At 39.7% G+C, this 14,456-nt stretch overlaps 1 protein-coding gene across 1 annotated transcript in view; it reads left to right on the top strand.

Moving 5' to 3' along the window:
* Positions 1 to 14,456, top strand: part of adamts6 (ADAM metallopeptidase with thrombospondin type 1 motif, 6) — a 94,200-nt gene that overhangs the window by 46,627 nt on the left and 33,117 nt on the right. Inside the window, exons 15-17 of the mRNA XM_051910974.1 lie at positions 1,693 to 1,756; positions 8,624 to 8,726; positions 10,376 to 10,509. Of these exons, the coding sequence (XP_051766934.1) occupies positions 1,693 to 1,756; positions 8,624 to 8,726; positions 10,376 to 10,509 (301 nt within the window). The remainder of the gene's footprint in view (positions 1 to 1,692; positions 1,757 to 8,623; positions 8,727 to 10,375; positions 10,510 to 14,456) is intronic.

Here is a 14,456-nt window from a genome sequence, read left to right on the forward strand (position 1 = left end):
AATGAATTACACATTGTGTTTAGCATGATATATCAGTGATTTTGGCTGAAAGATCCTTTTTCTGATTCAACTTTGTAACATGTAAGATCCAGCTAAATGACAGAGTCTGGATTGGATATATTTAAAGGGTTAGTTCACCCCAAAATGAAATGTAGATTTAAATTAAGAACCACTGTAGTTACATGGACTATTTCAACAATGTCTTTACTACCTTTCTGGGCCTTGAAAGGTGCAATGACGGTGCTGTGTATGTGTTGTTTAGAAAGCTCTTGGATTTCATAAAAAATATCGTAATTTGTGTTCCGAAGATGAACTAAGGTCTTACGGGTTTGGAATGACATGAGGGTGAGTACTTAATGACAGAAATTTTATTTTTGGGTAACCTAACCCTTTAAAGATGAAGATCATAATTATTGCACTCCTATTTGCACAGAGCGGAATAGCAAATATATAATATAGCTGCAATCATTGATGACGGGCTCTAGAGAAACAACTGACATTTAAATGGGTAAATATTAGAGGATTATTTCAGTCTGTTTTGAGTGCCACACTTCCTGCTGCCAGCTGGTGGCACTATAAACGTGACCCACATTAGTCACATCCATGTGACAATGCACTTTGAAGATACAAGACTCTTCCCGTTTCACTTTTTTGCCATTAATTTTTTCATATATCATGGTAAAACTGTTGAGGATATAAAAAATCTGTTCGCAATGTAGCATCTTCAGTGTCTTGGCATGCGGTTGACTAAGTTTGTGAATCACGTGAAATCATAAAACTTCTTGGAGGAGAATTTAAAAATCCAGTGCCTGCGATTTTCAAAAAAAAATCCACATTAAATCCAAAATGGCTAACGTCTTGTTGGGCAGAGCTAATGATTGTGAATTTGAAAGTTCTCCAGCTAGATAAAAACAACATGTACATGTATAGAGTTTGGTAACTGTAGGTAAAATTTACCACACAACAGCAGTCAAAAGGGGGCATTACTAACCCCTAACCTTAACCTTAGTATGGTGTTGGTAGCACATTCTGATAGATTACTGTTTGTCGCAGTCTGATCCAACTTTTCTTGACAGGTGACTGCATGATTGATTTGCCCAATTAAATCAGCTACAGGGTGGAGTTTGTGCTTAACTGGTTTGTTAAAAAAATTCACACCCAGCTAAACAGCTTATTAGGGATAGCTCCGCCCCAAATTCACGTCATTGGTCATTGGCTATGTCGGGTTGCTCCTTTAAAAAGAGGAATGTTTTGAAAACACCAGTGTTTTCACTCTATGGGAAGTCAACCTATGAATGGCTTACTTAAATTTGTTTTGGCACATTGAAGTGGGATAGAAAGAAGTATTTTAATGTTGAAAAAATGACACACATTACCTTTAAACTGATCGGAGATCAGCACAGAAGAGCAAAGTCAAGCCAGATCTGAAAGATGGCTTTATGTGTGTGATCTGATGACCCAATCTGATGTTTAGGACACTAAACTTCAATCTGGAAAAATGTGCTTGCGTGTGAGTGCTGCAAGTGAGGTGCATGTTAAAATTGAGGTTACTGGACCATTTGCCTTTCTTCTTGCAAATGCAGTGCAGATGCTGTCCGTTGTTGATTGGAATGGTGTGTGGATGCATTTTTATATAGATTCCTTGTCTCTCATGATGGTACCTCATGAGTCTTTTTTATTCAAACCTTTCAGGCCGACAGGCGGAGGGAAGTACTGTCTCGGAGAGAGGAAGCGCTACAGATCGTGCAACACTGATGTGAGTTTTTTTTTCTTTGTCTCTAATCTGAATACTTTTGGTTTATGCTTAAGATTTTTTTTTTTGGAACATTTGAGCTTTTAGAACATTTAGAATTACTCAGTATTGGCTGCACAATCCATAAATTTACATTTAAAATAAAAAAATATTGTTCTTTAAAAAAATTTTTTACAGTAAACAAAAGTTAAAATTCACATTTCCCCTCTTCGTCTACTTTAAGGTGCTATTTTTTTTTTTTCTTAAAAATGGTTTTATTTGTAATAAAAAAAATGTTTTATGGCTTTAGTGCTCATGTGTCTTAGTTTTAAGGTTTTTTAGAATATAGTTTAAATCTAAAAATGACAATTCACTTTTCTCTTCTGGTGACTAGTGTTATACTTCATTTTAAAAATGTTTTCGAATGCTCTTTAGAATGAATCCCTCCTCCTACAACTGACTAGCAAGCAGCTAATCATGGTTTATGACTGTGACTATTTTAAATAATGGAAAAAGGGGGAAAGACTTTCAATACGTCCCATCCAGACTTCCTGATTCAAAGGAAATACGTCACCACAGGACTTTATGGGGTCTTTAAGGTAAAAATTTAGCTTGTTAGGCGTCCTTTCTACCACAAATCTTAAAAATAACAGTTAAGCACAAGTAACGAATGTGTACTTTGGAAAACAAACAGCAAACGCTGAAAATGAAACTGTATTTTCCAACACAAACGTGTTGTGGATATGGACTATTGGTGACATTTGAACAGATTTTGGGAGCTTTAGACATCAGCCTGGCACTGGTTTGGCGCTTATAAAACAACAACCCCATCACAGATGTAATGAAATTAGTTCTTTGACCTTTTGGAATCCCAATGAAGCTTTCTGAAGGAGACAACCAAGGGTTGAGGACCACTCTCTGGCATGTTTATGTGGGGCATTCCAACGTCTGGATTTATTATGGCTGTGGCTTTGAAATTATTAAGTCATTGAGGATATGGCCTCCCTGTGGCTCTGGTTCCAGCCACGGCCATTGTTCAGTACCAAGCAAAGGTCTGCTATCATTTGTTCTACTTTTCAAAACAATGAGCTAATCCGCACCCCTTCGCTCACTGCTGACTCCATGATCCCCCAGTTTACATGGAGACTAGGGTTAATAACAATGCTGCAATGGAAAGAGGCCAAGTTGAGTCGCATATTAAAGTTTAATTGGATTTAGGGTAATAATGTTTAAATAACAATGTGAGTTCATTACACAATGCACATACATTTTTTAGAGAGGGGATTTTTTTGTAATTACAAGAAGCAAAAAGACAAATTTGCCAATAAAGTGATAATTTTTTATCCACAAATGAGTCAATTCAGTAATAAATGTTTTTTTATCAAGAATAATATTCTAACAGCATATATATAACTTAATAACTTAATAGGGCAGTTGTGCATGGGGGGAGTGAATGAAGAGTGCTCTCTTCCACTCTCATTACCCACAACTTTGAGCAAGAAACCCCAAACCCCGGCCGCCACAGCAAAAATGGCTGCCCACTGTTCCCGGGCATGTTCACAGTGTGTGTGTGCACTTGGATGGGTGAAATTCAGAGGTGAAATGGGTGCAGTATGGAACATCACGTCACTTTCACTTTTTGTGTATATACAGTGGCAAGAAAAAGTATGTGAACCACTTGCAGAATCTGTGAAAATGTTAATAATTTTAACAAAATAAGGGAGATAATACAAAATGCATGTTATTTTTTATTTAGTACTGTCCTGAGTAAGATATTTTACATAAAAGATGTTTACATATAATCGACAAGACAAAAAAATAGCTGAATTTATTAAAATAACCCCATTCATAAGTATGTGAACCATTGATTCTTAATACTGTGTGTGGTTACCTGGATGATCTACGATTGTTTTTTTGTTTTGTGATGGTTGTTCACGAGTCCCTTGTTTGTCCTGAACAGTTAAACTGAGCTCTGTTCTTCAGAAAAAATCTCCAGGTCCTGCAGATTCTTCAGTTTTCCAGCATTTTTTGCATATTTGAACCCTTTACAACAGTGACTGAATGATTTTTGAGATCCGTCTTTTCACACTGAGGACAACTGAGGGACTCAAACACAACTTTTAAAAATGGTTTAAACATTCACTGATGCTCCAGAAAAAACATGATGCATTAACAGATGGGGGATGAAAACATTTGGAATTTGAAGATCAAGGTAAATTGTATTTAATTTGTCTTCCGGGAAACATGCAAGTATCTTCTGTTGCTTCCGAAGGGCAGTACTGAATGAAAAAAATTGATATTCAAGTGAAATAAGAAAAATTTGGACCTCTTCATCCTGTTCAAAAGTTTTCACCCCCCGACTTTTAATGCATCGTGTTTCCTTCTGAAGCATCAGTGAATGTTTGAACCTTTTTTTAATAGTTGTGTTTGAGTCCCTCAGTTGTCCTCCATGTGAAAAGATGGATCTCAAAATCATCCAGTCACTGTTGTAAAGGGTTCAAATATGCAAAAGATGGTGGAAAACTGAAGAATCTGCAGGACATGGAGGATTTTTCTGAAGAACAGAGCTCAGTTTAACTGCTCAGGACAAACAAGGGACTCATGAACAACCATCACAAAACAAAAAAACAGTCGTAGATCATCCAGGTAACGACACACAGTATTAAGAATCAAGGGTTCACAAACTTTTGAACTGTGTCATTTTAATAAATTCAGCTATTTTTTTGTCTTATGGATTATATGTAAACATCTTTTATGTAAAATATCTTACTCAGGACAGTACTAAATAAAAAATAACATGCATTTTGTGTGATCTCTCTTTTGTTAAAATTTTGCACATTTTCACAGATTCTGCAAGTGGTTCACATACCTTTTCGTGCCACTATATATATATATATATATATATATATATATATATATATACTGTACATTACCATTCAAAAGTTTGGGTACAGTAAAACAGTAATACAGTAGTATTTTATAATTAATTAAAATGTAATTTATTCCTGCGATGGTAAAGCTCAATATTCAGCATCATTACTCCAGTCTTCAATGTCACATGATCCTTCAGAAATCATTCTAATATGCTGAATTGATGGTCAAGAAACATTTCTTATTATTGTCTATGTTAAAAACAGTTGTGCTGCTTCATATTTTTGTGGAAACCATGATACATTTTTTTTCTCAGGATTCTTTGATGAATAGAAAGTTCAATAGAATAGCATTTATTTGAAATAGAAATCTTTTTTACCCATGTAAAAGTCGTTACTGTCACTTTTGATATATTTAATGCATCCTTGCTGAATAAAAAGTATTAACCCAAAGTTTTGCATGGTAGTATGTGCTATATCCCTGTGACTACCATCTTCTTTCCCTGATGGAGGGAATGAGACGTGGTGTCGAATGCTGACACTAGGGGTCGCACTTGGGAGCCCCAAACACCTCTGATACTTCAGAAAAGGCCAATGAGAATTGGAAAGTGGAATTTGCATGCAATACTCCACCAGACATGGGGGTATAAAAGGAGCTGGCGTGCATCAACTTACTCAGGTTTTTGCTGAGGCACTGAGAGTATCCTGGCCATTCAGCGGGTAGTTCAGCCTTGTGGCAGGAGGGACACCACGTCCCATTACCGCCATCAGGGAATGGAGGTTTCAATAGTAACTTCGATTTGGTGTTGAATGCTGACACTAGGGTAGAGGTCTGCATTCCCGCGGGACCCGATAAGATTTCTTGCGGCTCAGGATTAAATTTTGAATGAAAAGCTGTAGCGGTTGGTAACTCTGGTGAACTTTGGGTGGGAGTTGGCGGTCTTACAATAACCTGGCCGCTCCCGAGATCCTTTGACAACAGCGCATCCGCGCTTGAACTTGAAGTGAACAAAACTTTCTGCAGTGGTGGCGTTCACACAGTTCCCAGTTCCCTGCCCTGAGCAACCTGGCAAGATGTGTTCTTTGCTTCCCGGCCACGAGGGCACCTTCAGAGAGAACATTCAGCCTTTGTGGTCGGATTTTGGAGGAGAAACGTTTGGTAGCCTACTGAAACCGTCATCAATCAGCGACATTTTGTTCTTGCGTGGATGTTAAAAAAATTTTCAATTGTGAGATTTTGGAAACGATCTATATTTAGCAGGACTTATCAGGTTGGGAAGAAAATCATAAGCGGATAGCAGGTGAACACAGAGTGAATTTTAAGCGGGAGCGCGTGGGTGCGGAATAGAACCCTGGAGTGGGAGGGAGCGGGACGAAAACAACAGACCTGCGCAGTCCCGCAGTCCCGCGCAGACCTCTACACTAGGGGTCCCTATAGAAAACACCACAACTGCTGAACTGAGTTACGAGGTGCTGGCGATGCATATACCGGCAAACCGCTGTGTGTCCCGAATAACAAGTGCACTTGCAACATCATAACCTACCAAGCCGTGTAGTCCTTCGTACCACTCAGGGACCGAAGGACAGGTCGGTTCAGCTGGTCTTCTTTGACCTTTTCTGTTCTTCTCTTTTTTCTTTTTTTTTGGAAAAATCTACAGCTGATGGGAAGTTAGCGAACAGACTCCACTTCAAAGCATAGACCTGCCTCGTAGAGGAGGCTCTAGACTGAGTGATGGTGTCTATCACTGCTGGTGATAGCCCACTCAAGTCTTCCGCATTCCATCCAGAGGCCAGACGTGAAGGTTCCAGAGGTCTGGGCATGGGTGCCAAATTGTGCCCCATCCCCTTCCAAGGAGGGATTTGCCAGGGAGGGGCTGTCGACAAGAGCATGAGCTCTAAGAACCAAGTCCGGGTGGGCCAGAGCGGCGCAACCATGAAAACCTGCAATGGGAGAATTCCCAGCGAACAGATCTACCTGTGCTTCACCGAATCAAACCAGATCAGCTGGACTGCCTCAGGGTGGAATCTCCACTCTCCTTGGAACGTCAATTGCTGTGACAGCACAATTGAGCTGGCCTGGTGGTTTATGTATGCAGCTGTCGCTGTGTTATCCATCCGGACCAACACATGCTTGTGTTGGATCAAAGGCTGAAATGTACGCAGGGCCAGCAATACCACCAGAAACTCAAGGCAATTGATATGCTGGTGGAGACAAGGTCCTATCCAGGAGCCTGAGGCTGCGTGCACACTGCATATGGTGCCCCAGCCCATCTTGGACGCATCTTTTGTGACCACAACGTGTCTGGACAGTTTTTCTAGGGCAACCCCTGCCCGTACAAATGCAAGATCTGTCCAAGAGCTGAAAGTACAGCGGCAGACTGGCATGATAGCCATGTGATGCATACTGCGGCACCATGCCCATCTCAGGGCTTGAGTCTGAAGCCAGTGCTGAAGCGGCCTCTTATGAATCAACCCCAGCTGCGTCATGACCGCCGAGGATGCCATATGCCCCCGAAGCCTCTGAAATTGTTTTAGTGGAACCGCTGTCTTCCCCCTGAATAACTTCAGGCAATTCAGCACTGACTGGGCACTCTCGTTCATGAGACGCGCTGTCATAGAGACTTGAGTCCAACTCCATCTCGAAAAAAGAGAGGCTCTGCACTGGCAGGAGCTTGCTGTTTTCCCAGTTGACCTAAAGTCCCAATGGGCTGTGGTGTTTGAGCACCAGGTCCCTGTCTCTCGACCGCAATGTTGCCATGGTCATGTTCTCACAGTAAGAACATGAGCCATCCATGAAAGTTTTCTCAGCATGTGAACGACCCATACATACAAGGCATCGATCGTGGCTGTCCAAGGCTGACAGGTATTGACCACAATCAGAAACGCACAGGCAGAAATGCGTCTTTAAAAAGATGCTCTTTGTCTGTGTTTTGCTCTTTCAGTGTGAAGCTGATCTTTTTTGCTGAAGTCCCCAGGGAAACTCTTTGGACTTATTTATATCAGCATGGGAGAGACCGCCATGATGTGCCATATATCCAGCCAAATAACCGAATAAGCTTCCTTGCAGAGGTGAAATGGCAGAGCAAATTCATACACACTGCTCGGCTCCGAAGAACAAGTCTGATTGAGTGGATGCACACCAGCTTCTTTTATACCCGTATGTCCGGGGGAGTGGTGCATGCAAATTCTACTTGCCAATTCTCATTGGCCTTTTATGAAGTATCAGAGGTGTTTGGGAGTCCCAAATTGCGACCGCTAGTGTCAGCATTCGACACCACGTCGAAGTGACTGACAGATAGGGGACAACATTTACCAACAGATTCAGGTCAAATCTGTATAAACTTGTAAAAAAAAAAATGCATAAATTAGAACGAGGATTCAAATGATAAGTGTTTGGATGCCTCAGTGAGCACAGTTGGTTGTGTTATAAGTGCAAACTACAAACATTATTCTCAATTAAAACTCAGAAGAAAGAGACCTGTGAGAGAAGTCACTCAGAAGACAATGAGAAGTTTGAAGAAATTTAGTTTAGAATGGAGTAAAAGGTGCACCGGTTAACCATATCATGAGCTCTGCACATGTGCCTGTGTGGGACATAAATAGCCGTCACTCAAAATGAACTTTGTGCAGCCATGTCTGGAGTTTACCAGAGAGGGTTAATATCAACCCAGATGCAACAGAGAAAAGGATCCATGGTGAAATGAGTCCAGCAGAGCTTTTTAGCCAAAATCAAAGGTAATATGTCTGGCTCTAGTGCCCACATAACTCTGGCCACCTCAAAAAATCATCATACATATGGTGAGGTACTTTATAGTGTTGGTAGCACCATGCTATGGGACTTTTCATCAGCAGTGACCGCTGGGAATCTCTGACACTATTTAATATTGTTCAGGGTATGATTTGCAATTGAATAAAATTAAAGTATTATAAATATTTTATAAGATAATTTAATATACATGAGAGTAAATGAGAGTACCATCTGAATGCTTTTACAAGGCCTCAACGGTTCATTCATTTGCAGGCTTGTCCAGCAGGATCACGTGACTTTAGGGAGAAGCAGTGTGCCGATTTTGACAACATGCCTTTCCGTGGGAAGTACTACAACTGGAAGCCGTACACTGGAGGTAGGTTCCCAGCCCGCAACACACAGAATGATGGGCTACAGAGGGAGCCGCTCTCTCCCACAGCCTTCCCAAAGTCTGGGCTCCAATGACAGTATACATACTGGCTTGCTTTGTGTACCCTGCTAACACCAACACTGTGAAAGTCTCTTTGATGGTCTGAAAATTCTTTAGATTCCAGATAGAACACCATGTATCACTAGTCTGTGTGTGTGCGTGTGTGTGTGTGTGTGTGTGTGTGTGTGTGTGTGTGTGTGTGTGTGTGTATGTGTGTCTCAGAGAGGTCAAATCTGCAAATGAAAGAGTGACAATTAGGCCTGTCAATTTAATGGGATAGTTCACCCAAAAATGATAATTCTGTCATCATGTCATTTCCAACCTTTATGAATTTCTTCTGTGAAACAATAAAGAAGATAGTAAATGTCTCAGTGTTTTGTTTTTTATCCATACAATTAAAGCCATTGTTTTTTTGGATCCCTTTGACTTTCATTGTATGGGCAGATATTTTCTGTATTGTTCTACAGAAGAAAGAAAGTCATACAGGTTTGAAAAGACATGATGGTGAGTAAATAATCATTTTTGGGGAACTTATTTACTTATTTGGGGAAGTTATTACAATTTTTTTTTAGTAAAATAACTAAAAAAAGAAAAAAAAAACGTAACTCTGTGTGTGTGTGTGTGTGTGTGTGTGTGTGTGTGTGTGTGTGTGTGTGTGTGTGTGTCCATTCAATACTTTTGTCTGCCCTATGTAACATTTTTTTTAATGCTTTTCAATTGGGAGGTTTGTTTTTTTTTTTTTTTTTTTTTTCAGAGAATAATTGTGATTTATTTGTTTAATTTATCAGCATGTAATACCGTTACATTGTATAACTGTGAATATCAAACCTCTACCATCGCCCTTACCTTTAACCCATTTGTTGTTTCATTGGGTCTTTCTCTGACACATTTTCTGACTGCTTTGAAAAAGTGCAGTCGATAACCCCAAGGGAAGGGTGTATTTCTTGTTTACAACAAAATGGCCCGAACCCAATAAACAAAGAAAAACAGTGAGAGATCAAGAGGCATTTCCAAAATATTCTGACAGGAAGTTCACAGTCGACTCAATCATCTCCTTATCTCACTGCCCTGTAATAAGCATTATCATTACCAATTGTTTGGCTCTTAAAACTCATTTTGGAGGTGAACTTCACTTGTAAAGTCTGTGATAACCTTTGTCGATGTCTCCATGATTTTTGTTGGCAGCTGTGTTAATCTCTCCCCTTGTCGGTGCAGTAATGATGTCAGGCAGAACGTTCAGATTCCACTATGAGTAATGCCTCTCTTGTGCTCGAGTGCTTTGACTGGATTGTTAATATCAACAAAGGCATAAAAGAAAACCATGGGCCCCGTCTGAGAGCCCTGGCTCGAGACAGTTGCAAGAAAAGCAGTCTGCGAATTACTTATCAATGCACTGGTGAGGCGAGAGACTCTGTTATTTCGTATAGATTTTCGGTTTATCATATGACATAAATTGTGGCCACCTCTTAGACACTTCTGGGGTGTAAAGGAGTACTCAAGGACCTTGGGAACCATCAATAACCTGATAAAAAGTCCCATTGGTGTTCGAGAGAGTGACATCAGCTGTTTGACGATAAACTCGGTGTGTTTCTAAGGTGGAGTGAAACCGTGTGCTTTGAACTGTCTGGCTGAGGGTTACAACTTCTACACTGAACGTTCCCCCGCTGTCATCGATGGCACGCGCTGCCAGGCCGACTCGCTGGACATATGCATCAATGGAGAGTGCAAGGTGAGTCTACAGCCCAAATCTCACTCACAGTTGCTGAAGAAAATGTTTTTTATTAGTGTATGGGAAGTACCATATCATTTTACAGTGAATACTTCTTCTCACTTAAAGCATGAGTGAGATATTGCAGTTTTGAGATGTAAATTGCATCTTGATACCTTACACACCCTTGTCATGATGGCAGAAGGTCTGGACTCTATAGTAGTTTTCATTGGCCAAGGACTGGCGAGAGTCTGTCTGACTAACATGTAAAGCAACCAATCACATTTCATTTTGCTCAGCGCCATACTTAGGGGTGTAAAAATGTAAAGTCGATGTCTCTACAATAACAGACCGCCGTTGCGACAAATAAACGATTCATTTAAGAACGTTGTGCAAATTTACTGCAACAATGCCGCATAAGTCTTCAAAAATACCTTTTTGCAAATCACTTAAGAAGTTATTTGGAAACATGTGACACATACTGTAGACTTTGTTCTGAGAATTTCAGGCTTGGAAAATAAGACTCTTCTCATATCCCGTCAACAAACAAGTTAAAATATCTCTTTTCGTTTCCACTAAGTGCCTCAAGCAAAAGTCTTAGATGTCTTTTTAAAAAAGTCTATGCGAGGAACTTAATTACATAGGAGGGGTCATAATTACAGCAGAAATACTGAAAATATCTTTTAAAAATCCAGCGTTACGTTGATCACGATAGGCACTCATTGTCAAAATTTTAAACACGACGACTTCGAAGTTGTAAACATGATGAAATCCTGTAGGATTCAACCAATCAGATGACAACTTCGAAACTCCCGGAGTGTTTTTTATTTTGTGTGCCTTATGCATCAGTAGCTTAGCCAGTGGTCCATGGGAGGCCTATGAAATATATGTTAACTTTAGCCTTTCATAACAGCCTTTCATAACACTTACATTTCATAATAAATTCAGACAAGCTCAATACCGACTTGTTTTCCGTCAGTTTATATTCATGAATTGGAATGTGTATAAAAGATTGTGGGTGATTGAAGATCGCGAAGGATACATCCCATTCAGCTGAACGAAGGACATTAAACAAAGTCTGCCTTTCAAGGATCCTTCCGATTGAGATGACCTTCAGCGATGTTTTATGACGTGGCAGCCGAGATATGCAGCTTACATAGGATGCGGCCTTTCTTTTGAGAAGCACCCTATATCATCCAGGCCTTTGGCATATTATTTTCAACTTCCTATGGTTGTGTTCAGAATGGAGTACTAGCATACTGCAATGCTAAGCAGTACACACTAAATACTACTATTAAGGCAAGACACTACAGGCAAAACCATTGTTCTTTCAGGCACTGGACAATTTTGAGTTTTTAAAAATGTACTTTTCTTTTAGAAGAGTGGACATAAAACATCCAAAATAAAATATACATGTAAGTGTTTATTTTTATTACACTTTGTTTTTGCATCTGAAGACGTCTTTTCAAAATGTTTTTTTTTTTTTTTCTCATGCAGAAATCTCCATTTCAATAGCACCAAAGACTGTAGATACAGAAAGACTGTTCACGCCTATTTGTTATGAATGAGAGAAACTGTAACGCACAATATGGCGGAATACGTCCTGCCTTCTGAGTAAAAGAGCCAATCGCTGATTGTTAAAGTCATTGCGTCACTGCAGCTGCTGTTAGAAGCTCCGGTTCCCATAGAAACCTGAGACTCGCACTTAGGACTGCATATGCGCGTTGGCTCATCTAGCCTGAAAAATAACCTTTTTTTTTAATGCTATTTGAGCATAAGAAACAGCATGTATGGGACAGTTCATGTCAGATTTTGTTGCTGATTTGAAATATGTTATTTAATTGTAAGTTCGCCAAGAACTTTTTGAGATTTCAGGATTCCCCCATTCAAATGGATAGGACTTGGTCTTAGATGCCCGAAATAGCTGCCCGGAGGCATTGCAAATACGGCCGCAGAGTGAACAGACTTTCCTTGAAAGGGACTTTGGTAGCATTTACATACACCAAACATTATTGTTTTATTCCTATCTATATTTTGAAGGTTTTTACAGAGATATGTGTTCATATATCATTTGCTTGATTTATATAACATTTTATTTCTAAAAATATGGTTAGGCTGTTGACAGTATTTTCTGATTTCTGATAAAAAGAGAAATTCAAAATCCCCCTTGTAAAAATCTTTTACTATAATATGTCAACAAAATGAAACAATAATTTTCAACCTGGCTTATGTTACCTGGCTACGGGTGCTGGTCATATAATTAGAATATCATCAAAATGTTGATTTATTTCACTAATTCCATTCAAAAAGTGAAAATTGTATATTATATTCATTCATTACACACAGACTGATATATTTCAAATGTTTATTTCTTTTAATTTTGATGATTATAACTGACAACTAAGGAAAATCCAAATTCAGTATCTCAGAAAATTAGAATATTGTGAAAAGGTTCAATATTGAAGACACCTGGTGCCACACTCTAATCAGCTAATTGACTCAAAACACCTGCAAAGGCCTTTAAATGGTCTCTCAGTCTAGTTCTGTAGGCTACACAATCACAGGGAAGACTGCTGACTTGACAGTTGTCCAAAAGACGACCATTGATGCCTTGCACAAGGAGTGCAAGACACAAAAGGTCATTGCAAAAGAGGCTGGCTGTTCACAGAGCTCTGTGTCCAAGCACATTAATAGAGAGGCGAAGGGAAGGAAAAGATGTGGTAGAAAAAAGTGTACAAGCAATAGGGATAACCACACCCTGGAGAGGATTGTGAAACAAAACCCATTCAAAAATGTGGGGGAGATTCACAAAGAGTGGACTGCAGCTGGAGTCAGTGCTTCAAGAACCACTACGCACAGACGTATGCAAGACATGGGTTTCAGCTGTCGCATTCCTTGTGTCAAGCCACTCTTGAACAACAGACAGCGTCAAAAAGGACTGGACTGCTGCTGAGTTAAAGTTATGTTCTCTGATGAAAGTAAATTTTGCATTTCCTTTGGAAATCAGGGTCCCAGAGTCTGGAGGAAGAGAGGAGAGGCACACAATCCACGTTGCTTGAGGTCCAGTGTAAAGTTTCCACAGTCAGTGATGGTTTGGGGTGCCATGTCATCTGCTGGTGTTGGTCCACTGTGTTTTCTGAGGTCCAAGGTCAACGCAGCCGTATACCAGGAAGTTTTAGAGCACTTCATGCTTCCTGCTGCTGACCAACTTTATGGAGATGCAGATTTCATTTTCCAACAGGACTTGGCACCTGCACACAGTGCCAAAGCTACCAGTACCTGGTTTAAGGACCATGGTATCCCTGTTCTTAATTGGCCAGCAAACTCGCCTGACCTTAACCCCATAGAAAGTCTATGGGGTATTGTGAAGAGGAAGATGCGATATGCCAGACCCAACAATGCAGAAGAGCTGAAGGCCACTATCAGAGCAACCTGGGCTCTTATAACACCTGAGCAGTGCCACAGACTGATCGACTCCATGCCACGCCACATTGCTGCAGTAATTCAGGCAAAAGGAGCCCCAACTAAGTATTGAGTGCTGTACATGCTCATATTTTTCATGTTCATACTTTTCAGTTGGCCAAGATTTCTAAAAATCCTTTCTTTGTATTGGTCTTAAGTAATATTCTAATTTTCTGAGATACTGAATTTGGGATTTTCCTTAGTTGTCAGTTGTAATCATCAAAATTAAAAGAAATAAACATTTGAAATATATCAGTCTGTGTGTAATAAATGAATATAATATACAAGTTTCACTTTTTGAATGGAATTAGTGAAATAAATCAACTTTTTGATGATATTCTAATTATATGACCAGCACCTGTATACCTCTTCGTGGTTTCGACATTTCATTCGGTAACGTTAGGCAGCTTTAATTTATATGCTGTTTCATGTTTGATGATTGCGTTATTTTACATGTACTTAAAGCTGCAGTCCGTAACTTTTTTTTGGTTAAAAATGATCCAAAA

The sequence above is a fragment of the Ctenopharyngodon idella genome, chromosome 10, assembly GCF_019924925.1.
Source record: "Ctenopharyngodon idella isolate HZGC_01 chromosome 10, HZGC01, whole genome shotgun sequence".
Lineage (NCBI taxonomy): Eukaryota > Metazoa > Chordata > Actinopteri > Cypriniformes > Xenocyprididae > Ctenopharyngodon > Ctenopharyngodon idella.